Below are 27,350 nucleotides of genomic sequence, written 5' to 3' on the forward strand. Positions count from 1 at the left end.
GAGCGCACAATGCGGAGCCGGGGCCCCTCCCCCCGCACTGCAAGGCACGGGAGCGCGCCCCCCCCGAGCTGAGGGGAGGGGTTGTGCCCCCTCCGTCTGCCCCCTCATTTCCTCGCCAGCGGCACCCAAGGGTGCTCAAAGCGGGGGCGGGGGGAAGCTGTCAGTACCGCTCAGCAGCGGTGGGTGAGGAGGGGCGAACAGGAGCAGGCGGCAGAGGCTGGGGCACGGGGCCCACTGCCAGGCGCAGGCCCCAGCATCTGCAGCCGGAGCCAGGCACCCCCAGAGGCGGGTACTGGAGGCTTCGCCAGTCTCCCTCACGAGAAAACGCCTCATACCAGCAAATCCAGTCTTGTGCGAGGCTCCCTTCAGCCAGCTCCCCAGGCCAGGCGTAGCAGGATCTGCACGGGGAGTGTTTCCAGCACAGCCAGGCAGGCTGTTGGGGCAGGATTTCAGCCCTGCTGGTAAAACTGTAATAACAGCTCTACCCTCAGCCAGCCACAGCTCTGTGTCTGTTTCACTGACCCCCAGTTTATGCTGGGGATATCAAGTGGCTGCAGTGAAGACACAGCTGCTTTCCCCCCCCCCAGCATCAGTATTGCAGGCTAAGGGCTTTGAGCTGGCCTCCATTTGACAGTTTATTTGACCTAGGGCACCCTTGCTGGTCCTGCCTGGCTCCAGGTGGTGACAAACCTCCTCCACCTCGGGTAGGCTCCATTCATCCAAACCACACAAGCTGCTGCCTCATCCACAGAGCAGGTGGTCAATCGCTGCTGTCCGCCGCACACAGGAGTTGTTTGTTGTTCGCAGGTAAGCAGCTGTGGCTCAGCAGGCACCACTCAGACTGACAACTAGTAGGTAATACTCATTCGCAGGAGCCCTCCTTGAGTCAGACGCACCTACTCAGGGCTGTAGATTCACCCCCGAATGCCTCCATCTCCCCTTACCTCCAGCCACCTCATCCTTCCCACTCCTTTCCCATGTGCCTGCTCAGCTTTCCATAGAGCTGACAAGCCCTCTGTTATAAAATGAGTAGCTTCCAGGCCTTAGTTTAACACTGAGTGTGATCCCCCTCCTCTCTCTCTCTCTTTCTAGGGAGGATGATAGGACTAGGCATCAATCTGTTTTCTTCCTGTCAGGAAGGACAGTTTGAAAAAGAGTTTACACAAGATAACAGTAAGATGACTGATGCTTTAAAGTGATCAACTAAAGCACCGAGCCTCTTCCAGCATCAGTACCCAATTGCAAGGCAAGCAGACAGTGCAACTTGGTGTTGGGGGGGGGGTTTCTTTTTAAGAAAGCAAAGTGCCAGTCTGAGCGTAATGAAATTCTTATGAGACTTACAAAACACCAAGGGCTGCTCAGGCTCTGGCAGGCAGCTGATTCATACAATGCTGACATAACTTGATTTGGTTCTGGGAAGCAGCAGCCAGTACAGCACAGTGATAGGGGAAGTGATGAGGTTTATTATTTCTCTCCCCCTTCCCCCTCTGAAAAACACTCTTGACAACAGAGTACCAGAAGGGAGTCTTAAAAACCATAACCCCTGTGCACTGTCTGAAGTGTCACTCTTCCAGAAGGAGTGCAGTAATGAAGTGAGATTACAGAGGAGTGACTCAGGGAGAGTAGCTGCCCTAGATTTGGTCCCAGCTATTCCAGAATAAAATTACTCCATTCCATTCACAACCTGGCTGTCTTTGCTAACCATAGCTCTCATTTGAAAATCCTGGGAGTTGAAACCATGCCTTCTCCCTGCTTCTACAGCATCTTTATTAGAAGCACTGATGCCAATCAGACCTTAGCAGCCAATAGTAAAGCTACTGAACAAGTGACAATGGACTCATTCTCCTATGACCGCTCCAGTTCTACAATGTGAACAGAGGCAACAGGAGCCACAGCCAGGCCTATGTGAGAGAGGGTTTGACTGTAGCATTATCCTGGCGGGTCCTCCTAAAAGGGGAGAGAGCTTATGCTGGCACAGAAGGGATATGGCCAGTATTACCTGTATGGTTGCCCGAGTCAAATGAACTACAGCTGCAAAAATCACTGTTCTGCCCATTACCCGCATCTAACCCGAGAGATTTAGTCAGAAGAGAAACGTTAAAAAAAACCCAAACAAACAATGAACACTCCCTGACTGACTAAACTACTAACCCAGAAAAAACAAACACCTGCCTCAAACATGTGAATTAGTTGTGAAACACTGGACAAGCCTAGCTCTTACTGGAATCAAGCAGCTTCCCCATGGGGTATACTGATTTGCACTCATGGTGTGGAAGCTGAGGAAAACAATACCATAAAATATGGCATTCACATACTTTTCTGACACACATGGGACTACAGTAATAGGAAATCAGCATACAACACAGGAAAAAACCTACCCAGACTTCATTTTATTTACCTAGGTTGTTTCCTGTTTCAATAAAACCAGAGCTGTTTGCCACATGGAAAGAAAGACTACATCACTTGACAATACAGCATCATGTACAAAGTGAAAGGCCGATGCAAACCCTAGCTATTCAATGACAGCAGAAAAGGTACCACAAATGCCACACAAACAGGAAACTGCAAACATTGAGACACGATGACTTCCTGCCTCTGCTGTTTGCTTGGTAGGGGGATCTTATGGGATAAAGGCTGAGGTTGACACAGCAGCTGTGTACTGCTGTTTCTCACACAGTGTTTTGCTTTGAGTGCTGCTTGGATGGGTGGAGTTAGAGGTTGGAAAGCTTTGGTAAGAAGATGGCCAATTCCACCCCATCCCCAAAACACATACTACTTGAAAGACAACTTCTTCCAGTCCCTGGTGAAGGTAAACTACGTCTAAGGACCTCCCTTCTAGTCATGCACGGCTATTTCCAGCCATTTCCTTTGGAAGGGAGGGCTCAATACCTTGCAGAACGCACCAGCACCAATTAGGAGGGGAAAATATTGCAGCAAATAGGAAACTGGGTTCATTCACATCCATAAGAGGGTCTCTCATTCAATGAAGTCAGCTCATCGCTGGATGCTTTCTAATACAGGCAAGTCCCCTGTGGATGCCTCTTTTGGCAAAGTACAGAGGTCAGTCAAAGAGTAAGGCCTCCTGGTTTTTTCCCCACCTTAACTTGTACACTTGAAGGGGGTGCTGTCCAATCAAACAATGAAGTTTCCTCTGTGATGCAAAAGTTGGTGTATGGGCAGTCATTGCCCAGCAGAAACAGCATCTCAAATGCATCTCTGTTAGGCTCTTTGCATGCAAAATTTCAGCTTTTCCAGGGTCTGGTTACAGCCCTCTGAGTTTAGTGTGGCTGCCTTAGGTAAGGCATCAACAAGAAAACCTTCCATGTCAATGGCTTAGGAGATAAAAATGTGAATGCCTTGCTTTCTCACTGCCCCTCATATTTATACCAGCAAAAGCCATAATTTATATACAGATGTAATAGTACATGCACTGAAGGAACTGGTACACACTATACATGCAAAAGGACTATTTTACCAGCATAAGCTACTTGTGCAGTAGGAGCTCTTGTCCATACAGCTACAACTACACCCGTGTCCCTGGGTAAAGTCCTTTCAAACCAGGTTTCTAATGAGCTGCACACTCAGTAAAGCCCTGGTGAAATGTTAGACTGCCAAGTGTGGGACTCGTGTGACAGTTGAGAGAGGTGGTCATTCTGTTATACAAACAAAAGCACACACAAACATTTTATATCCAGCAAAACAAGTTGAATCTGCAGCATTTTCACAGAAGAAGAACGTCAAGGCACATTCTGAACAAAGTTCTGACCCTGTATCCTAACAGCAACTTTCATGGTATCTTCGCACTAGTAGTAGCCAGCAAGTATGGCAACTGTGTAACAGGAACAGGACTTCAGGGAGCAGCACAGATAGAGCACCAATTTGTGGCCTTTTGAAGTAGGCACCACAAAGACGCTTCCTAAAGCCTTATTTTGGTGATGTTCCTTGTAGGTTTCATTCAATTGAGGCTCTACAATATGGGTCAACTCATTTTGTGCCTCCAGCATTAGAACAATCCAAATGTTACTGTATATAGTATGCTTTAAAAGAAAAAAAAAGAGTGCAGGAAGGATATATACATTAGACTTAAAACACCTGGACATCCACTTTCTAAGATGTGACAGAAGTTTTAAACATGTTAAAGGAGACTCAAAGTCTTTGCACAGGACAGCAAGATCAATGGTGGTTCAGAGGTAGCCTGGCTGCCTTCCTGGAACCTTGTTGGCATTTGTTTGCTAGTGAATGGAAGGATTGCCTTGTAAATCAGTGAGGTATCTCTGCTCTCACTTAAATCAATTGTCTGTCTCAAACCTCCCAGAAGTGGGGAATGCTAATGTCAAACCAGAGCACCAAAAAGGAGCAATTCCTTCTGTGCCATTTCCAAAAACATAACCAACATTTTGGAGCTAAGTTATTCAATTTTTAATCTTGCACTGAACTGTAGCGACACCCAGAGGCCATTTCCAACACTACAGATTACAAATATACAATTCTTTATTCTAAATCAAATAATCTGCAATGTCTAGTTAACCTTGTTCAGCAAAAATGGCCTTAGCTTGCATTGATCCATGTGGGGTTTGTTGTTTGTTTATTAAATATGTTTCACTCTTTAATCTATTAGCATTTCTCTCATCTTAGATAATACAGTTGTTCATAGTCCATATTACTTTCTGTATCATTCCAATGCAGGTGGGTTTGGTTAGCAGCTTAATAGAAGCTTCAGTTCTAGATCAGTCCAAGGACTGAAAGACTTATGCACTAGATCAGGGGTATCAAACTCACCCAGCCCTGCAGGCTGGAAGAAGATAGCTAGGCCTGTGATGGTCTGTGGGCCATATTGAGCCATGCCAGAACCAGCAGGCAGGGTGCCATATGCAGGGTTTGCTCCATGCCAGTTCCCTGAACTGCATATATCATGCACCAGCTCCACTCTGGGGCTTGCAATGCAGGTGGCTTGCAGGCTGGACCCAGCACTACAGGTGCTGCATATGGCCCGGGGGGGGGGCTTGGGGCACGCACTGCATTCTGTGCCCCACCACACCAGCCCTGCACGCTGGCAAGGGCAGTGGATCCAGATCAGGACCCAAGCCACCCATGCATACTGGAGATAGCATGCAGCCCCAGCAGCAGGACCAGCAGGCAGCACACAGGCTGGACCAGCCATGTGCGCTGCACGTGACAGAGGACTGGCATGGGGCATGTGCTGCACATGGCACCCTGCTGGCCTAGCACTACACACCAACTCTGACAAAACCTGATCCGGACCAGCCCCAGAGCTAGCACGCAGGGCCAGTCCAGCACAGATGCTGAATTCAGAACACGCCCTGTGCCAGCCCCCTGAGCAGCGTGCAGCACTTCCGGCACCTGGTTCTGCCTGCACAGCAGCCCAGCTCAGAGACACACGAGTCAGACCATATGGCTCCATGGGCTAGATCTGGCCTACAGGCCATACATTTAATGTATCCTGCCCTAAATTATGGGCATTTATATCTCTTAAAAACTCACTTGTAAGAATTACTTGACATAGAATTTACAGGGGTGGACCTTGGGGCCTTCTGAGAAAGTGGAAAGGGGCTAAACTAAGAACTAGTGAAGATACTGTCTTCCCCTCATGCCACACCCCCTAACTGCCCTGTGTGGCCAGTGTGCTTGTGAAGGTGGAAAGCAGACACTGCTGTGACCAGGGTAACAAAGTTTAGGATGTGGAATAGCAGACAATTGAGGGCCTATGTTTTTGGGTATGGTGGGGGGGGGAAAGGAGAGTAACAGACAGCAGCAACAAGGGAGCTTCCTGGAGAGGTCTTGCCACCACCTCTGGCCGCCTTAGGAGGTCCCATCAGCCCTTCCATAATGCTAGGAGAAGCCAGAAGAGAAGTAGGTAGGAGATGGGCTGAGAGAGAGGCAGTAAAGGAAAGAAAAGCAGCACACCCATCTCCACCTCTACAGTCCAAGCTAGTTCAGGGGAAACGACTCAGCCTTCTGTGCTACAGAAATATGTGCACAGAGAGGTATGAACTGTCCCATACAGACTATCAAGGTGTTCTTCTCAGCTCTCAGCACAGTGTCTATAGCATGCCCCCTGCCTGGCACTTTCCTGGGCTAGGTCCTGTTTTGCTTTGTACTTTGTTGCAAGAGTTCAGAAAGGCTCCTCCAACACAAAACAGAAATTTGGCATGGCTGGGTCTCTTGTACCAGCCTCATCTTCAGTGTAGCAGCAAATCCCCACTCTCCTAGACTTGACACCACAAATTAGACACAGCCACAAATGATACTTACATGCTGTGGTGGAGCAGTTAACTGCAGAGTGGTGCACTTGCAGGATGCTTAATTGTCTCAAAATTGCACAGGCACCATGTGCTCCCAAAGGGTCCCCCTTCCATTGTGGTCTCAGACACCAAAACAGCAGCATTCGGCTTCCTTGAAGAGAAGCACCAGATACATGGATCCTTGGGCCCAAGGGCAGCCCCCAGCCATGTGAAGTACACCACTCTATAGGCATCACTCACAAAAGCATGCCTGAAGGGGGCCTATTGCTCACATTGTTACTAAAGCTTTTGAGGTACAGTCAACAGAATTTTTTTGAACTAGACCTTGGTTCCAGGTAATTGCAGTCTATATACTACAGTGTACATTTGAGTTAGGTGCATAGTTTCTCTCCCAACCTTAGCTCTGCACAAAACCCTTTTAAAAAAAAAAGCAGCAGCAAGCAGCAAATTTGAGGGGGAAAAAAAAAAAAAAAAGAACTCTCTCAGGAACTCCTTGGCAAAGTTGGACTAAACTTATACCACAAAGGTAAATTTGTACTGAGGCAGCATATCAGAACCCACAGCATCCCACTGTTCAAGATAAATCTATGCGGATAGATTGGGGGGGTGAAGTGGAAGGGGGAAGAGAGAGGGCATAAAAAAGGATGAGTTTAGTCAGAAAACTGCTTCATCCTAACAGAACCTATAGTTGCTTCTCTACCTTATTGTTGGCACAAGGGATAAGCCTTCCAGCTGGAGCCCCTTTGCTGGCTCAGAGAAGTAATGAATGCATCGGTTTCAGAAGTCTGCTGATGGAAGGACTTGCCCCGCTGTCTTTAGATTCCTCCCAGTGACTCATGTAAGCTGAAATCCTCTGCTTGTGTAGCCACCACAGCACAGCAGACTGGCTTCCAGTGCTTGTGCAAACCAGTTTGTGGCATGGATCCTAGTGGCCTGTCAATTAAGAGTAATTTATTTGTGAGCACTGCTTCCCTGATGTGGAATTCAGTGCTGAGTGCACCAAATCTTAGTACAGTATTAGTCACAGATATGCAAAAAAAAAAGTAACAGCTTCTTCCCCTCACTACAAGCAGCTCTCTTTGAACTCATGATCAAATGGTCTCAAATTTGCACTGCCAACCCTTACCCAGACACCCAAGATGCATCAGTTTTCAAGGACAGTGAGTATGCATATGGATTTCAAATTTAACTCACTGTTAAAGAGAAAGCCCTGCTCAACCACAAGAATTAGTAGTGCTTCTCAGTTTAAGAATGTTCTCACTAAATGGCTGAAGCCTTTTTTTTTTTTTTTTGATCCAAGCACTTAACCTCATGTTTGACTTGCAGAACCCCTTGTCACAACACACTGAAGAGCACTTGGCCTTTGGCACTACTGTATAGAAAAATGCTGCCTTTCATCTGAAAGTACCACCCTGATCCTTCATTAACACGGGAAATGGGAGTGCTTCCTTTATCCTATGTTATTCTATTGATACATATTAAAATAGTGAGTTGTGTCCATTTAAAGACCCTGCCCTAACTTTTACACACACACACCCTCTTCACAGCAGACCTCTGCTGGCCTATCTATACTGCCTGTCAAACTACACCAGCCCAGGTTGAAAAATGATGCAGTGAAAGTTGCACATCCTTAGTGAACCAGCATTAAGGCAGCAATAGATTGTGATCACATTGGTACATAGGAAATGAAACCAGTGTACAGTTGGGGCTTGGTTCGTTTTTCTTAGAATTAATTAGAGCAGTATTACTGACACGGTATTGTTTCTATAAGGGGGTGTATATAATTTCTATAGTATAGTACATATTAATGTATCAGTAGATGGTATAGATAGTATATATTACCGTATTTACGCAGATGCAAAATGAGGGTTCCCCCCCCCCCCCAATTGGTATAGGAGGGGAAAAAAAGCCTCTCATCTTTCAGTCGCATACAAGGAAATCTTACTAAATACAATGTCTGTCATTAAGCTGCTGCCAAAAGTAGCATTCATCAGGGCGTGGAGCTGCTCCAGAGCCCAGCTGGGATCTTGCAGCAGTGACAGTGTGGTCCAGAGGCAGGGCAGAGCTGGCATCTGCAGCCTGCATGCCCCAGGCAGGGGTGTTCATGCAGCAGATCACGGGCTCTGCCTTGGCTCCAGACCATGCTATCACTGCTGCAAGGAGCCAGGGCAAAGCCAGGATCTGCTGCCTGCACACCCCTGCCCAGAGCATGTAGGCTACCAATCACAACTTTGCCCCAGCTCCAGACCACGCTGTCACCATCACAAGATCCCAGCTGAGCTCAAGAGCCACTCTGCGCCCTGCTGTGCACTGCTAGGGCCGGTCTCCACAGAAACCCTGGCCTGGCACTATCAGTGGGGCTGCTGCTGGGGCCTCCATGGAAACCAGCCCCAGCCACATGGGCAGCGACTGCTGGGAAATGGAGTCCTGCTGCTTGCCAGATCCACCATTTTGCCCACCCCTGTTCTACAGACTCCTATGACAATGAGTTTCAGAAATAAACAACATACTCTATTAAAGAGTGCTTCCTCCTTGCCTCCTGATAATTTCAGTGGGTGCCCCCTAGTTCTTATTTTCCAGGATTTGGTGAATAACAGTTCCCTGTTCATTTTGTCCACGCTCTTCAAGACAGGAGACAGATTTTGAAAAAAAAAATATTTTATTGGAACTCATCTGAACATCAGATATACCTGGTGTTGGTTAGCAAGAACCGTTTGTACATTTGATATTGATGGTGCCAAAAACCCAAACAGTGACTGACTGGATGAGATGGAGAGTTAAGGAAAAAAAATCCAAAGTTAAAATGTGGACAAAGCAGAAAAATCAGCCAGTCTAAGATTTTAGTGTGAAGGCAAAATATCCCTCAATAAAACAGAATCCTTTTACAAAATATAAATTTAGTAAGAAAAAACATGGAGTGGGAAAGAGAAAGGGAGACAGAGGAGAAAGGAAAATAAAAGATCAGCACAACAGAGATGCAGAAGCTTACACTGCCCAAAAGGCATTAAAACCTTGCTAGTAATCTCACCATAAAAATGAAACATGCTGGAATACACAGCGCTCCACCCCCCCAACACACACTTATTACCTTGAAATAGTAACTAGGAACATCCCTAGAGAGTGCTACGCTAGGTCCTTCCAGAAGGGCCGAGCTGTCTTGCATCAGATGTTTAAAAGGAAACACTGTACAGCAGAGGTAAGTCATGACAATCTGATCAGTGCACAGGGCAAAAGACTGCCTACCCACTTGGACAATACGTTTGGTGCTCAGAGGGAGGCGAACACTTCGGGAAATACCTGCTCACCTGTTCTTCCTGACAATGGGGCGAAAAGTTAAAACATTTAGAACCTAGTCTATTTTAAAACAATAGCATGCATTACAGGTCTCCAGGGAAACCTGTGCTGTTCCCTTTGGTAGAAACTGGCTTACCGTCAGTTACTGCAGTTATCTCTACTCTTTGAATTAAATTTGGGCTACTATAGCACACTGACAGTTCTGAAGTGGGATCTCCCCATATGCAAAAGACTTCAGGAAAGAGTCACTGGGGAGCTGACTAGTGGTTATATTAAAGATTTAAAAAATAAACCAGCAGTCCATTCATTAGGGTTTTCTGGTTAGGTACAAATGGAAAAAAGCTATACTGTCTATATACCATCAGCGAGTCTGGGTTTCAGAGTAGAGGAAGAGATGAAAAAACTGTTTTCTTAGCAGTTGGGCACCTATTGGTAACAAAGCCTTGTCCCTGCTTTACTCTGACATCCCACAGGAAGTGGAAAGCACATGTTTAGGTAGTGTAAGCCTTTTTCCTTTTATTTAGAATACCCTCATTGTTTAAACAATATTCCCCCCGATACAAAGTTCGGCCAATAAAGGTTACATGGAAACTGGAACACGCATCGTATGGAATACAAGATGCACTGGATGAGGAAGTTTAAAAACTTTCCGAGCGAAAAGTAGAACAAAGAAAAAGTCTCCTAGCATTTTCCCAAAGGTTTCACTCTCCTGTCACACACACTCTCCATATGACAGCTACCAAGTTCAGCTCTGTAAGAGAAAACAGAGCCACATCAATCAAGGGAAAAAGGAGATTAACCACAGCCCATGCTGTACCTTGGCTAAAGTGACCGGAGTGGCAGAGTGGCTGTGTGGTTGGTTTCTTGCATCCACTCACCTATGTTAGCTTCTTGGCTTTGTTGTAGAGTGAATCCACTACTTTGCTCATATTCTGAATAGTCTCAAGGGCAGCTTCATAAGTTTTGTCTACTGGCGGCTCATCAAAGATAATCAGGACTCCCTCTCCTTGGTCAAGAATCCCTGCAAATGCAAAGCTCTGATTACGCAGTGCTCATGTTCACAGATTTCACAGGACCTTTTCTGAATCCCTGCCATTACCTTAGGTCAAAGCGTGGAATTCTCTGCCATTGACACCTATCTAGGCTCATGTTGCCAACAAATACCTTGCCCTGCTCTCTCCACAGGTGTTTGTGACAACTGTTCCCCTAACACTTGTCTCCTCCCTATGATTCTTCGTTTAAAAAAAAAGGTGGCTTTAAAAAAGACAAAGAGGCCAGATTCAGAAAGATATTTAAGCACTTAAACTCCCGGTGATTTCAGCAGGGAATCATTTTTCTTTTGGATCTGGCCCCAAGTCCTTTGATGGAAGGCAGAGAAGTGTTAAGATTTTAAAATAAATAAATAAATAAATCCCAGATCTGGCCAGACATGCTAGAGAAAAAAATCTGCCTCTTATAGTGAACAGGGTAGGGAGGAGCGAGGGAGAAGGTAATAATCATGATGGCCTCTGACTTGCTCACCCGCATCACCTCACCAGCAGGTGAACAATCTTTGTAAGACTTTTCAGATATTGCAGGCATATGTTACTGGTAGGGGTGCACTGATAGAGATTTTGGGGACCGATATTTAAGGAGGCATATCAGCTGATACCAAGCCAGTACAGCTGCTTCCAGCTGGTAAGTCTGGTGTGGTGGAAGGGGAGGGAGGGGGCATGGGGGTGTAGATCAATGCCCCCTGCGGTGAGGGAGGGAAGGGACAGGCACTGCCCAGGGTGGTGGGGGCAAGGGACAGAAGCACAGCTCCGGGGGAGGGGGAGGCGGGCAGCTCTGACTGCTGATCGCACCCCAGGAGGGCGGTGGGGTGTGTGGCTCTTCTTGGTGGGGGGCAGGCTCGGAGCAGGTGCTGGCAGCGTTGGGAGGGGCAGCAGACGCCCCAAATTTCACCACCACTCTGCTCCCAACCCTGTGGTCGCCAGGCGCAGCCCAGCTCCATGTCCTGCTTCCACCCATGCGCTGGGAAGAGCCGAGGCTGTGCTGGGTAGCTGGTGGCAGCAACGGCACTGGGAGCAGAGCCATAGTGAAACCTGGGGTGGCTGCAGTCCCTACCAGCATCACCAGCACCCACTCCCAGGCTCTTCTTGGAGCAAGGGGTGCATGTGCGCGCCAGCAGCACTGAGAGGATGCTGCATCCATCCCAAATTTTGCTGCTGCTCCGCTGTCAGCACCACTGCTGCTGCCAGCCGCCCAGTGCAGTCTCAGCTCTTCCCAGCATGTGGGTGGAGGCAGGACATGGAGCCGGGCTGTACCTGGTGGCATGGGGCTGGGAGTGGAGCAGCAGTGAAACATGGGGTGGCTGCAGTCTCTCCCAACACCCACTCCAAGCCCAGTCCCTGCTGAGAAGAGCTGCTCAGCACTGGTTCCAGCCCACCCTGCCTCATGCAGATCCAGGGGCACCCCCCCATGGGCACCACCTGCCCCTTCCCCACCCACGCCTCACCATGGAGGGTACTGATCTACCCCCCTACACCCCTTCCCGCTCCCTTTCTGATTTACCAGCTGGTGGCAGCTCTCCATGCTGCCAGCTCTGCTTTGTGCTGCACTGCGGCTTCGCACAACATGGGCATTTATGGGCCAAATTAATCGGCCGCATTGGGCCAATATCCTATACAGCAATTTTTCTTTATATCAGTACCCATCCGATATTGGACCTGCATATCGGTGCACCTCTAGTTGTATGCCAGCTTATTTTTCCCCAGCAAGAAGCTTCCTTTGTCTAGTGCACAGCATTTAGAGATCTCAGAGCAGGAATAAAAGGCAACTTTATACCAGGTCCACTTGTCTGCATAAGCTGAAATTTCCAAAGGCTCTAGAGCCCAGTGAAATTTATCTTCTTGAGCCCTTTGCCAATACCATAGTTTGATAGGGGGTTTTTTCTTTAATGCCTTTTACATTCATTCTCTACCCAATACAAGTCCCATAGGTGCAGCCTTTGTTCATCCTGTCCATCTATATTAAGATGGCTTTCTACACAGGCACCCAGTATATAAAAATGCAGAGGTCACATTAATACAATAGCCTCTGTAGGTCCCAGCCAAGAATAGGACCCCATTGTACTCTGTGCTGTATATGTGCCAAGAGGCACTCCCTGCCCTGTAAAAACAGAACAAAAAAAAAAACAAAACAAAACAAAAAAAACCTTACTATTTAAAACAGACAAGGAAGGATCATCACCCCCTTTTATAGATGGGAAATGGAAACCTTATGTCTGTGGCAGGGCCACCCAGGAAGAGCATAAAGCCATCCTTCCTACCTAGGTGAATACACTGAGCTCCTCTTCAGAGGAGAGAGTAAAACCAAGGAAGTTCTTCACTTTTCCCATGGAGTCCCATTTATAAAATATTTTTTGCCAGAACAGTTCAGCCTTGGATTTCTTCCCCACTCTGAGGAATAAAGTTTACTTCCATACCAATTCTAGCCACTATTCATTGCTAATGGAGCAGCTTAGCAAATTTAAGGATTCATTGTGAGGCAGCTGTTTCACTGATTATGGACCAGTTCCAACAAGGAGCTCCAAAACAGTGCATCAGTTTCACTGAATAGTCTACAAGCCATAACTAGGAACAGAGGCACTCGACCACCTTCAGATGCAGCTAAGTTGATTTCTAGTGAATTACAAACTTCAATTAACTCTTGAGTTTCAGACTGATAGAAAAAGTAACCCTGGCAAAGAAGTTCTGACTTTGGATGTAAAGCATCAGTAACCATGGAGGTTCAGTGTGCCAGTCTCAACTGTCTCTATAAAACTTAAGATAGGATGGTGTGGGGAGAGGAGAGGGGGCCAGGATAGTCTCCCAAAATAAAAAATGCTCAGTATGTTAGATGCCACCTGGAGTCTTCATTGTCTTTTCTGTGAATGACCATTAGTTTTCTATGCCTGACATCTGAATTTAAATTAACACTTCTGGATTATGCCTAGGTTTGGAGAAGAGCTAGAAGAGACTGTGGGAACCTCCCTACACTTGATATGGACATAAGGTAAAAAGTAGAAAGACTCACCATGAAATTTCTTGTCCAGGATCATCTGTGACAGTTTTCTTTCTACATCAGCCTGAAATTGAAGCAGAGAATTGAAACCGTCTCCTGGAGCTAGCTGAAGAGCAGTGGATTTCACCACTCTACACCTCCAGCCCTGACAGGATACAAAATAGCTACTTCCAGGGGATTTTTCAACATGGGTCACTAATCACTCTTGGAAGTCAGATCTTACACACACTAGCTTGGACACAATAGTATGTTTTAAACAATGGAAGAAGTCAAAGCAGGTACCACCAGGCACTAGCTTCAATTGAATAGAGTGCCAGGATGACCCCAATTGAGTAGAGTGCCTAGATGACCCTCTTGCTTCAGGAAGCACAGTACAACTTTCATGTCATACATGCTGTTATCAGGATTATTTTTATGCTTTAGCCAAGCTTCACCACAAGTCTGTTAACACAGCAATACCTGCAACTGCCACTGAATGACCCAATGGGAGTCAGCCCCTCCCTCCATTTTGCTATTTCAGTAGAGCACACGCCACTTGAAGATAAGGAGTGTGTTTGTGTTCCCTGCTCTTACTCAAAATATCAAAATGTGCACTGGTGTCCAAGAAGTCATCTAGTATAAGAACACACCATTCAAAACAGTGTACAATGGAAACGAGTATACAGCCAGGATCAAGGCACTCCATAATCTGACTTGGCAGCTTCGGGTTGTTAAGTCTCAGACAATTCAGGGCAAGAGCCCTTTTGGGTGGTACTTGGGCAGGAGACGTATTATTTACTAAGACTTAAACCAGCTCAGATTATCCTTACTGCAATACGGATAGTTAGCTTTGTGGGCTAAGCAGTTGCTGAGTCAAATTGATACTCAGGAAAACTCCAGCCAGAGGGACTAATTTGGCCTGATGTCTTAGGATGTGTTAGAGAGCTTGGTTCCAACAGTTTTATGATCATTTGCTGCTCACTCACACAAACCAAAGCTAAAACTAATTCAACCACAGAAGCTCTAGTATTGTACAAGAAGGGACTTTGACTCGTCCAAAGAAGCCTTAGCAAGTGGCGAAAATAGCAGGGAGCAGGACCTTGGGTTTTCATGGAGGACCTCAAAGGGAAGCCCATGTGCTCCCCTATATTACATCACAAATGTACATTGAAGAGTATCCTACATCAATCCCAGCCCTCATGGGGGCTGTTTTCCAAGAGGAATTTGCTCTAATTGTTGTGGAGTTGCCAGCACCTGGAGGTTTAATGTGCTAAATTATCTCATGATGGTTAATACCATGACCCCTCAAGTTTCTTAACCCTCTTATTAAGCAGTCTCTCTGATTTCTAGAGATGTTCTTACCTTTGAGAGCTTGATGAGACTGGATATGTGCTCAATCTATAAGAAATCAACAGATATGGGAAGCAAGTTTTATGGCTTGTTTTCAGTACAGAATAATGAAGTATAAGGCCTTGATACATGACACCCCTTTACACATGACACCCCAGCCCATCAATACTCTAGTTTTGTGCCCTAGATCAGCTCCTTTACTTCAAAGCTTTATCTCAGACTTCAGACCACAAAAATGTTAATAGAAGATGGACAGACCAGACTGCTGGATCTCCATTCTCTGCTTAAACATAAAATAGCAGCTCTGCTATAAAAATAAGTATTAATTCCAGCCTCAGCAGCACTCCTGGAAGACACCCTAGAGCCAAAGCATTACTACTGAAGGCATTACAGATTTGCCCATAGATCAGTATACAGCAGAGAGAGGCTTTCAATAGTTCCAGACGGTGTCCATAAGCCTTTTAAATAACTAGCATTTTTCAGCTAAAAGTTATGAATTCTGAAAGTTTCAGGTTATTAAGTGATCAGTAAAATTCAGAGAGATGAGATTCCCTCCAGCGCACAGCAGTTCATTTAGAGAAAGCAAGGAGGAATAAAATATCAAGAGCCAGCACTTTGGTATGCACACTGTAGGAAGAAGAAAGATACCGGGGAGGGCGGCAAAAAGACAATGACACAAAACCAATCCAAACAATTACCTGTACTCTGGAAAAGGGTTCAATGACTCTGATCAGATTTTGTTCCAATAAGTTATCATACAGTTTTGCCAAATGTGTATTTATAATGGGATCGTCCCTGAGCTCCACCTTATAGTCTGTTAAAGCCTAGAGAAGACATATTGAGAACAAATAAATCAGCATGAACAGAACTATTAAATCCATCCTTCTGACAAGGCAGAAGATACCATGGTGGTGGTGCAGGATGATTAACGCAAGAATAAACTAGTAATACTGGGATTCTTTTAGCTGAAGGGCCATTAGGTCACACTGAGAGCAACTTGCTCTCCTCCAAGAGGTCTGGCATATGAGGATAGCTTCCTGGCACCGTCTTCCTTTCCCATCTCCTCTCTGCAGCATTTTTCCTAGAGTTTTCCTAAAAACTCAGTCTAGGAAGACCTTTAAAAAGGCATGGAAGTACTCAAGGGAATTCACTGAACTGAATACTGCTTGGGCAGTGGATTTCTCCAGGACCACAGCAGATGTTTACTGAAGATAATGGGGTAGAAGGAATCATGTCAGGAAGAAGAAACTAACCATTCTGAGTCAAAGTTCCTCCTAATCTTCACCCTAAATATCCCCAGATACATCTTGAGGCAATTGCTCCTAGTTCTATCCCCTATAGCCACAAAGAAAAGCCCAATTTCCATCCTCTCTATAGTCAACCTTCAAGTCTTTGAAGAATGATATTAAATTTTCATCCTGACTCTCAGTCTTCTCTTTTCCAGGATAAATAACCCTAGTTCTTTCAGCCTTTCCTCATAAGTCTTGCCTCCAGGCCTTAATCATTTTTTGTTACTCAGCACCAGACTCTTTCCAAACTGTCAACTCTTCTTGAAGTGCGGAGCCCAAAACTGAACACAGTACTCCAGGTGAGGCCTCATCAGTGCCGAATACAGTGGAAGAATAACTTCCCTTGATTTGTATGCAACACTCCTATTAATACAACCAAGGATGCCATTGGCTTTTTTTTTTTTTTTGCAACAAGAGCACACTTGTTGGCTCATAATCAACTTACAGTCCACTATAACCCCCAGGTCCTTCTTGGTTGAATTGCAACCAAGCCAGTCTGTACTTGTGCATATGGTTATTCTGTCCAAAGTGCAGGACTCTTCACTCATCCTTGTTGAATCTCTTCTGATGGATCCAGACTAGACCATTTCTCCAGTCTAAATCCAAGTCCTGCCCTCCAGAGTATTTGCAATTCCACCCAACTTGGTGTCGCCTGTAAATTTGCTAAGCTGCACTTGATCTCATTATCCAAATCAACGATGAGGATGTTCAACAATACTGGACCCAGGACAGACCCTTGGGAAACTGTACTTGATACCTCCTCCCAACTTAACATTGAGCCAATTGAGGACTACTTGCTGAGTACAGTGATCAACCTGCTACATGTCCACTTTACAGTACTTGCATCTAGTCTCCATTTCCTTAGCTTACTAATGGAGATAATGTGGGAGACAGTGTCAAAAGCGTTGACAAAGACAAGGTATACCACGTCCACTGCTCTCACCCCATTCACAGTGCCTGTCACTTTACCATACAAGAAAATTGGGTTGGTCAGGCATGACTTGCTCCTGGTGAAGCCAAGCTGACTTCCTGATCACCTTTTTCTCCTTAAGATGCTTCACAATGGATTCCTTGGGGACCTGCTCCATGATCGTTCCAGTTACAGAGGTCAGGCTGGCTGGTGTCTAGTTCCACGGACCCTCCTTCTTCCCCTTTTAAAGATGGGCACTATATTTGCACCCTTCCAGTCAAACAGTTGTCCAACCTCCATGAATTCTCAAAAAAGATAAATCAATGGCTCCTAAATTACATAGGCCAATTCCTTCAGTACATGGTATTTGTTTCTGTTCTCTAATTATTTGATGAAAAGGCCCAACAACAGCTGCCCAATACTACTGCAAAGTTTGTGCAATTCAAGGTTGACTTTTAGTAAAGATGTTAGTTTCAAGTTCTTCTTTCACACAACTCCAAGTACCCACACTAAAATCAAGGCATTTGATTCTTCATGAAACCTAAAGTGATTAACCTGATAAACTAAAGCTAGGATTCAACTTCAAATGAATACCCCAGAATATTCTCCTGTTGTTTGCTTGGATCCTTCATAAACAATAAGTTGTATAACTCCTTCCTATACATGAAGCCTACAAGCTCCTGGAAGAGATTGGGGATGCTGAACCAAACCTATGGGCAGCAACAGAGTGGACCAACTGCTGGGAAAGGTCAGATCTATTTCTGCAGTGTTTTATACCAATGCCAAGCAAGTCCCACATTGGGCACAACCTTGGCAGAGAAGCATGGGTCAAGCTGAACAGACTTTGATGTCTTCCTAATCACTCACCTTTTCGAAGTCTGCCAGCGACCGATTCTTGCTGGCCTGTGCCACACATTTCAGTGCTTCTGTCTGCAAAGATGGAGGAAGTATTATTTTTGGGGCACCCACAAATGTTGTTAATACTAGCTATATGAAGTACACTGAACATTAATAGGCAAAGTGGGAATATTCAGCACACATAGTAAGAAAACCACTTCATACTGATGAAGAATTGGAATTTTCTAATGTTTGAGAATACAGAAGCAAGAGTCTGCAGTTCCTTCAACTGCAGTTTGGCAAAATGATGCACATTTCAGCATTTCTTTCAGAACATGCAAATTTTGGAGTTTTTAGCCAGTTTAATATTTCTTCTTTTCAGAGTGCTGTGCCTTCAGTGGAAGAAAGACACCGAGAACCATGACCAACATATACTGTCTATCATAAGTAGCATTCTTCACATTGGAGACGATCAAATCTTACAGGTTCCAGGAAAAGAGAAGAGCAGACAAAAAAAAAGGACTGAAACATTCTTTTATATTAAAATTAAGGACGACTATTTAGAAAAGGCTACGATGATGCTGAAAAAGGAGAGCCTCCAACCTCTAAGCGATGAAGGTCACAAGCCCCCAAGGCAGCACCAGTGACGGCTGCATGCTACAGGAACTTCAATCCAGTCACGGACTCTGGCTGCCATTGCAGCCAAGTGGGGGTGGGCAGCAGCTAGGCAGGAGCCTGGGGGCTAAAACTCAACCCTTCACAGGCCACAGGCAACCTGCAGGCCACCAACTGAATAGCCCCGCAGATAAAGCATTTCTAAGCCTGGCATGCTGCAAAGTATGGGACCTTCAAACCACACCATTACAGCAACAGTTTGCTCTGCCTCTTCACTACGTAATTCTGAGAACATTTTAAGTTCCCACCCCCAACTGCATCAATATTTTGTACTATTGCCTGGACTGCAAGTTTTTGAGTAGTAAGAACACAGGTGCAGTAGTAGAGCAGTATAAGCCAATGGCTATGGAATCTGGATTTTGTTCTTCCATCTGCTGCTAATTCACTGAAGTTTGGACAGTTCATTTGTCCTCTAACTCATTTTTCATACCTGTTAAATAGACCAACACTCTCTCAGTGGAACGTTGAAGACAACCTTTAAAATGCTCATATGCTATAAAAGGGGCCACAGAAGTATCCAGATAAAGTGTTTTAACCTCTCTTTGAAAAAGGTATATTTGGTATGACTGTCAGGGGGAAGTGAAAAAGATGAGGCTAGGACTATCTAGAAACTGGCCAAGGATAAGGAAGTTTCAGTTCTAAAAAAAATTCTCTCCTTCCACCCCCTCAGTACTTCCTCTTAATGATCAGTATTTACCATTGTCTCATCTCTCAGATAATCACTCAGACAACTGTGAGGGCTTAAAATTAGCTCCTGTGCCACAGCAACTAAATAAACGACCAAAAGAGCAGGGAGGGTGTCACTGCTTACGTCTGTCCAGCTCTTAGTTCATGACCCTCTATTTTAACAAGGTGTGGTGTGAACACAAACTGGCTGTTATTGCAGGGTCATTCCAATGTACCAAAGCCACCTTTTTTCGGTAATTTATAAGTAACCAGAACACCCATACATGTTAAAGCAGTGGCTCCCAACCTTGCGACACAGCCCAAATCAGGGTCACGGGGGTCCGCCCCTCGCTCCACCTGGCTCTTGCTGCTGCTGCCCCCCGTGATCCCAGCCTGGCCTAGGCTCTGCTGGCGCTGCTGAGCATGAGTGAATGGGCAGCAGGGGCAGGGGTCACAACCCAGATTTAGGGGCACAGGAAAAAAGTTTGGGAGTCACTGTGTTAATGAAATGCTACCAAGTTTAAAGAATCATAAGGAATTTGCACACCATTAGAACAAGCTGGGCTTATTTAGATGGAAGATGCCAATTGTTGTTGTTCACTTTACAGTCCTCTGGATCTTAAGACTGTTCAATTCTACCGGACAAGAAAAAGGGGATTTTGAAGAACAACCAAAACAAGTGAGAGTAATTAACAACTTGGGCATCCATACATTTGATCCAAGACTGCCATTGCAGCAGTCCCTGGAAAACGGAGAGTACTCAGCACCTACATGTTTAGACCCATCAACATGACAACTAAGAATACAGCAGTGTACCAAAGCCCTGGGAGAAGATTAAATGAAGTAACAAGGGGCCAGATCTTCACTGGGTGCAAGTCACTGCAACTGAAATCAATGGATGTCAGGTGATTCAGTAAGCTCAGGATCTGACTTGAAGTGTGTAGAAATATTAACAGCCAATTTCTTTAGTGCAGTGGTAATGAATACAGATCATTTAGAAAGTGTCAGATATGAATGCATAATAGAATCCAGTGAGGAATCAACTTTTATCCTTTCCAGAGAGAAAGAAGATAGAAAGCCTTAGTTTTCTGTACCTGTCTTCCTGCATACCGCAGAGCAAGCTTCCCACTCACTAATGCCTGCACATCCTCTGGGCTGGAGAGAAAGGGAAGAATGAATTTAGCCAACAGTGAGTAATGTTGTACTTCTCAATACAGGTTATTAGACTGGCCTTTCAACTGAGCCACATGCTTCCTGACTCTGATCCACATTTACACAAAGTATGCATCAAGAAGTCTTCAAGTTTTCCACTAAACCTAAAAAAACCCACAACTTCAGGACTTATTCTACCACATATATTCTGGAAATGCCAGATTCTTGAGACTACAGCAACAAATACAATGAAGGAATAAACAGCTAACTAAATTTGTCTGCTTCAGTTCAATTAGCTAAGAGATATATGGACAATTCCTTCCCAATTAAATGTAATAAAAGTGTTCTTCCCAGAATTCAACTGCCACGTACGCGTTGAGCATGATTTTGCACAGCAACATGTATTTGAGCGCAGTGATGGCTTTGGGGTTATCAACTGAATCATATCCTTCAAATGCTTCATAAAAATATGAATAGGCTGTTTTCCAGTCCTTCTCTTCTGCTGCATGGATAATACCTGTAAAGAGAACAAGCAGACTTGAAGTCAATTCTGAATTCTCTAAAGGCAGTGAAATAACAAGGCTAGCTAATGCTATACATTGCACTTTCATTAAACGGAACATTTTCCTTTTATTTTCATCCTTTTAATTCATTTGTTTTAGGAAAACCACATTCACTCTTCAAAATAGTGACTAGAGACAGACTACAAAACCAAGGAAAAAACATACAAGGGATGTGTCTAAGCAAAGCCACATTTCAGCACTTTAGTACTTGTTTTTTGTGGAATCTCTTTTCTGTATGATTGAATGACAGGAGTACAAGCTCCTTTGAGTGGCATTTGTAACAGGAGTTATGGACCTGCTGGCTATAAAGATTTCAGGGGTCTTGTCTCAAACTGTAGTATAAATGATCACTTAAAATTTTTGCCTGGTTAAAGAGACTAACAATGACTACCTACTACATAAGTTTACCACTATATTGAAAAAAAGCAAGCCTCAGCTCCTGAACTGATAACAAGAATATCTTTAGTTTTTATTTATGTAAGTTTTTAGCCGTCATGGTTTGGAAGGTCTGGATACGTTTGTTATTCACCTTAGAGACTCAAGGACCAGAAGAAAAACTGAGTTGATTTCAAAATCATGAATTAAACCACTCGCAGTATGTTAGGTCAAAGCCATGATTCCGAATGCTCAGGTATATACTTACACAGTACTGCTACTCAAAACATTACAGCAATATGTTACTGTTTACATTCATAAAACATGTAAAAATAAATAAATAAATGGGCTAAATTAATGAGACTACATGAAACGCTGGGTTGCAGGCCGTACCATTTTTCTATATAAAAATAGCATGGGGCAAAACATCTTATTTTTGAGGTTCAGCTTTGTAAGTATGGCACAACAGGTCATGTAATGCATTAAAGGCTTGATCCCAGTCCCCCCCTGCTTCTATTCAAGATTTTTTACCTGACTGCATGTCCAGTGCTGCCTGCAATTTGGGCGGGCAATAGATTGCATTGGCTGTGGTCCGTGCAGAGGTTAAAGCCGCTCGTGCTTTTGGCAGATTGCTGAGGGCATGGTATGTCTTGCTTTCCAACAGCTGCACTTCAACCAGCAGAGCCTTATCATCCATCTTTTTCAACTCGCGCAGAAGCTGAGAGCCTGGCCAGAAACAAGAACAAGAGCCTTTGTAACTTGCTCCAAATAGCTCCTCTTTTTGGCCAGCAGCAGCAATTCAAGGTCATTGTGGACAACACCCTCTTTCCCCAAAAGGGTGCTGTTTTCTAGGTATGCTTTCAGTGGCTCAGGGCCTAGAAGTATCCAGGGTGTTCATGCCAACACATTTTGTGGTTCCAAGAAACAAAAGGACAGAAAGTTGAACCAGACAAAGCTGGATAAGTTCAAAGGAAAGTTCTGTATTCTAGGGCAAGCATTACTGATGGTGCAAGTAACCGTGGGCAAGCTGGACAAGTTGACATTTGCTGCTTTGCCTTAAGGGGCATAAACTTAAGTAATTTACAGCACGTGGTGAGATTCAACCCATCTTTATGAAAAGGTTCTTTGGGTGACAGTATCAGATTCATGACAGATCTTTGAGCAAATCAAGTGCTAGTCTGAACTTCGCTTTCTAGAACTGATCAAGGCTTTCTTTGACTCGCTTCCAAATTTGGGATGATGGGGATTTGTTTTTTAAATCATTAAGTAGTTATGGATTAAAAAGTAGATGCCGCACATCCTTTGCCTTATTTCTTGATAGGAAGAGAAGACCCAGGAGACTCAGATGAACCACCAATTCAATGCTGCTGAGTACAGAGGCAAAGAGCCAGCCAGTAGAAGCAGCTTTTTTCCCCCCTCCTTTGAATTAAAGAAACGTCTTGATGTAAAAAGAGATAAAAAACCCGTCCTATTGTTATCGAAACCAGCAAAGCATGAAAAAGCAAAACTGCACCAATCAGCTTGAAGAGAACTTACCTCCTCTTCAAACTTGACTTCCAAAGCCTGTTTCCCTCAACTCCTCTCTAGGGGCTGCAGAGACCTATTATTGCCCCTCCCCCAGCAGCAGACAAATGTCACCCCTCGAAACACGTTATTTCCATGCTCCATATTCCCCATGTCCCATACGTACAAGGTTGAGCAGGATGCTGTATACACACATTTAGATCTATAGGTACTTGTTGCTGCCTTTTCAAAAGCACCTAAATGACTCAGCAGCAGTCTCTACTGACTTTCTATGGGCTTCTCTACATACACAAGTTGTGCTGGGTTATTGAAGTCAAATGAATTAAAAAATTTTAACTTTAATGTGCAACTCTCATCAGTTTAAAATTAGACAGCATACAGACCCAAGCTATGTTGATAAACAGATGCAACTTTGATGTCTGAACTGTTTAACTAAACAGAAGATTTCTAAAAGCTTGTGCTCAGACCATGCCTAAGTTACACAGGTGACTTAAATTCTACTCCTACTAATCGGAAACCAAAGAAAAGCATAGCGACTTGAACAAAGTTATCAAAGTGAGTGTGTAGCAGAACTGGAAGAGAGCTCAGGAGTCCCAACTTCTGTGCCACAATATCATGTTACCAGGACAAGGGCCTGTTATATGTAGCAGTTATTTTTGGCCTTACTAATGCTTTTATTGATACCACTTCTGAAAGGACCTAGAAGCATTAGATGCCTAATCCCACAGGTCCCTTGAAAAATATTAGTATTCTGTATTCAACTACATCTGATTACATTTTGCTTAAAAATCCAACTGAAACAAGTCTATGGTGCTGGCAGTGGAAAAAACAGAGCTTTGATTCAGGCCAGAGGATTTCAAGTCTTTGAAGCCATTAACTTACCAAAGTATATCATGTTACAAGGACAATTGGTCATTCCCCATATGCACCTCTAACTTAAATTTGGAAACAATGAACCATCGCCACCTAGTGGCAAACTTACCTAGCTGCAAAGCCTCTTGATACCTCTTAGTATCGAAATACAAAGACACCAACCTAGCCTGGAGAACAGAAAAGGAACTGCTTTGAGGAGAGTCAGGGAAAAGTAGCATAGATTTATTTTGCAAAAGGATATGGTATTCTTATTAATTTGCAGGTTTCACTAATTTAGGGTGTACAATGCAACACACTAACCCTAGGTATTGTCTGGAAATTCTACTGGTTCTGAATAAAAGTAATCAAGCTCTCTCCTGTCAAGAAAAATTTCTTGCCAACATGCCCTCAACCAGGACAACTAGCCTTAGAATAATCACATAGATTTTCATATACACAAAGACCTGAGCAGGAAATATTTACAAATACAAAATCCAGACAAGTAGAAAAGTTGCCACCAAATAGAAAGTAAATCAACACTCAGCCTACCTCCAGAGCCTGCCGCAGGAAAGTTCTTTTCTCAGATTTGGCCCATTCAATACACTCTAAGCACAGATCAACCTAAAGGGAGCACAAAAAGAAAATTAAATTAAAAATCCTCTACCTGCAAACAGAAGAGTAAGATCATATGATCCAGATTCATTAAGTCATTCTCTCATTACACAACAATGACAAAACTGAAATAAGTTTGATGTAGATGTTGTAGCCCAGATGGTCCAGGAAATGTAAGCAAGGTAAGGGTCTGTGCGAGTAATATCTTTTATTGGACCTTCAGGTGACCTGAAGAAAACTCCACTGCATTCAAAAGCTTGTTGAAGCCTATCCCAACCATGCAGTTGGTCCAACAAAAGATAACCAAAAGAAATTCTTGCCCCTTACAGAACTGAAATCAGATGTTTAACCAATTTCTATACTACTGTATAAGACAACAAGTTTGGCCAGGTAAGACAAAATACCTGTGCTTATCCATGCTGAACAGCAAGTTATCTTTTCTTGATTCATTTAAGATAATAAGCAGCAGCCACAGATACAGAATTTGGATTTTATCCTTGTATCTGCAGTCAGAACATATTCCAACATTAGATACAATCTGTTATTTGCAATTGCTGGTCAGGATACTGTACTGCATTGAAAAGAACAAGCAAAACTAAAATTTATTGTAATGAAAGCTTTCTATAGTCAAAACATGGTTATACCAAAGACAGACATGTCATTCTGCCTCTGCTTTTTTTTTTTAAACAGATCTGGCTTACATCTACCAGTCAAAGATTCTCTTGCACTGGGATACAAAGATGTATTCTTCTGACATGCAAAAAATCACCAGCAAGGAGTTTGTTAGAACCTTGCTGATATTCCCCCTTAGAGTTGCTTTTTTGTTTGAAACAAAGATGTTTGGATTCATCAAAACATAAGCATAAAAGAGCTCGCTTTTGAATTCAACTAAAAGGAAACTAAATTGAATTCAGCTAAAAGGGCAGCTGGTGACAGATAGGAGGGACAAAGCAGAGCTCTTCAATTAGTTTTTTGCCTCGGTATTCTTGAACTCGGATCTAGACAAATCTTCCAAATGCATTACTGACAGATGCAGGAGAAACACCAGCCCACCAACTGTCAGTGCCGACCTACTAAAGAGACATTTGGAGGGGCTGGATGTGTTTAAATCAGCGGGACCGGATGAGCTGCATCCAAGGGTGCTGAAAGAATCAGCCAGTGTCATAGCAGAGCCACTGGCATGACTGTTTGAGCACTCGTAGTGCTCAGGTGAGGTCCCAGAGGACTGGAAAAGGGCCAATGTGGTCCCTATTTTCAAGAAGAGGAGGAAAGAGGATCTGGGTAACTATAGACCAGTTAGTCTCACTTCTACTCTTCAGAAAATCCTTAAAAAGATTATCAAGGATCTGATAAGAGTCCAGTGGGTAATATAATGCTGAAGGGCAACCAGCATGGGTTCATAGCATGTAGATCCTTCCTGACTAACCTTGTTTCTTTCTATGACCAGGTCACTAAAACCTGGATGCAAGAGTCGAGGTAGATGTCATCTACTTGGACTTCAAGAAGGCCTTCGACACTGTACCCCATCCTATTCTTATAAGCAAATTGAACGGCTGTGCCACAGACGATTACACAATCATGTGGGTGGCGAATTGGCTTAAGGGTTGTACCCAAAGTGGTGGCGGTCAGGTTGATATCAACCTCGAAAGGTGTGGGCACTGGGGTCCCCCAAGGCTTGGTCCAGTGCTGTTCAATATTTTCATCAGCAACCTGGATGAGTGTGTGGAAAGCACTATGTCCAAATTCACAGATGACACCAAACTATGGAGTGAAGCAATGACACTGATGGGGAAGAAACAAAATCCAGGCAGACCTGGACAGGTTAGAGAAGTGGGTAGAGAACAACAAAGACAAGTGCAAGGTACTACACCTAGGAAGAGGGAATCACCAATATACCTATAGGTGGGGGGCCCCCCTTCCCCCCCAAGATGAATGAGCCATCAATGTGACAAAGTAATTAGCAGAGCTAACAGCACTTTGTCATGCATTAGCAGGTGCATCATGAACAGGTCCAGGGAGGTGATGCTTCCCCACTGGGGCACTGGTCAGGTCGCAGCTAGAGTACTGCATCCAGTTCTGGGCATCGCAATTCAAGAAGGATGTGGACAACCTTGAGCAGGTCCAGAGGAGGGTCAGTTGTATGGTTAGAGGCCTGCAGGGAAGGCCTTATGAGGAAAGGCTGAGGGACCCTAGGCCTTTTAAGCCTCTGCAAGAGAAGGGATCCTGTGGCAGTATACAAATTCACCGGGGGGTTGGGGGACAGCAGGGAATAGGAGATGCTGTGTTTACCAGAGCACCCCTTGGAATAACCAGAAACAACAGCCACAAGCTGATAAAGTAGATTTAGGCTGGACATCAGAAAGAGCTTCTTCACAGTTAGGGCTGCCAGAATCTGGAACAGGTTTCCAAGGGAGGTGGTGCTCTCCCCTACCTTGGGGGTCTTCAAGAGGAGACTGGACAAGCACTAGCTGGGGTCACATGACCCCAGCACTTTCTCCTGCCACTGGCAGGGGGTCAAACTCGATGATCCTTTGAGGTCCCTTCTGACCCTAGCATCTATGAATCTATAAAAGGAAAACACAGCACGTTTTAGGTACCAATCAAGTCCAAGCTGTTTGTGTGTAACCTTCATATAGTAAAACCCTCGAAAGCACACATGACTTAGGAGCTAGTTCTTGAGAGATTTAAGTTTTACCTACAAGATAAAGTTGGAGTAAAAACAAAATCGCTTACTGCATTCTTTAAAGCTGTCCAGATTGCCCAGAGGAATAAAGAGATTATATCCCATGCCAATTAGAACATGCATAGTTCAGAGGGCAGGAGGTAGCACATTTTGCACACTGTCCAAAGGTCACCAAAATGCACTTGTCTCTGAACTGAAAGAACAGCTATTTAGCAGGTGCACTGCAAAAGCAGCAATTTATGGCTGCAGCAGTTGGCTGACACTTCAGATTTGGGGAGGGAA

The 27,350-nt window shown here is 44.5% G+C and overlaps 1 protein-coding gene across 1 annotated transcript in view; it reads right to left on the reverse strand.

The window, feature by feature from the left end:
- Positions 1–8,903: 8,903 nt before the first annotated feature.
- PSMD11 (proteasome 26S subunit, non-ATPase 11) overlaps positions 8,904–27,350 on the reverse strand; it is a 30,780-nt gene continuing 12,333 nt past the window's right edge. The window contains exons 4-14 of the mRNA XM_019554293.1: positions 24,323–24,394; positions 23,904–23,961; positions 21,929–22,123; positions 20,832–20,976; positions 20,402–20,462; positions 17,997–18,059; positions 15,629–15,754; positions 14,943–14,978; positions 13,614–13,665; positions 10,436–10,578; positions 8,904–10,308 (exon numbers count right to left, since the gene is read on the reverse strand). Of these exons, the coding sequence (XP_019409838.1) occupies positions 10,436–10,578; positions 13,614–13,665; positions 14,943–14,978; positions 15,629–15,754; positions 17,997–18,059; positions 20,402–20,462; positions 20,832–20,976; positions 21,929–22,123; positions 23,904–23,961; positions 24,323–24,394 (951 nt within the window). The 3' untranslated portion in view covers positions 8,904–10,308. The remainder of the gene's footprint in view (positions 10,309–10,435; positions 10,579–13,613; positions 13,666–14,942; positions 14,979–15,628; positions 15,755–17,996; positions 18,060–20,401; positions 20,463–20,831; positions 20,977–21,928; positions 22,124–23,903; positions 23,962–24,322; positions 24,395–27,350) is intronic.

Source organism: Crocodylus porosus, unplaced genomic scaffold, assembly GCF_001723895.1.
Source record: "Crocodylus porosus isolate Cpor-Errol unplaced genomic scaffold, CroPor_comp1, whole genome shotgun sequence".
Classification (NCBI taxonomy): Eukaryota; Metazoa; Chordata; order Crocodylia; family Crocodylidae; genus Crocodylus; species Crocodylus porosus.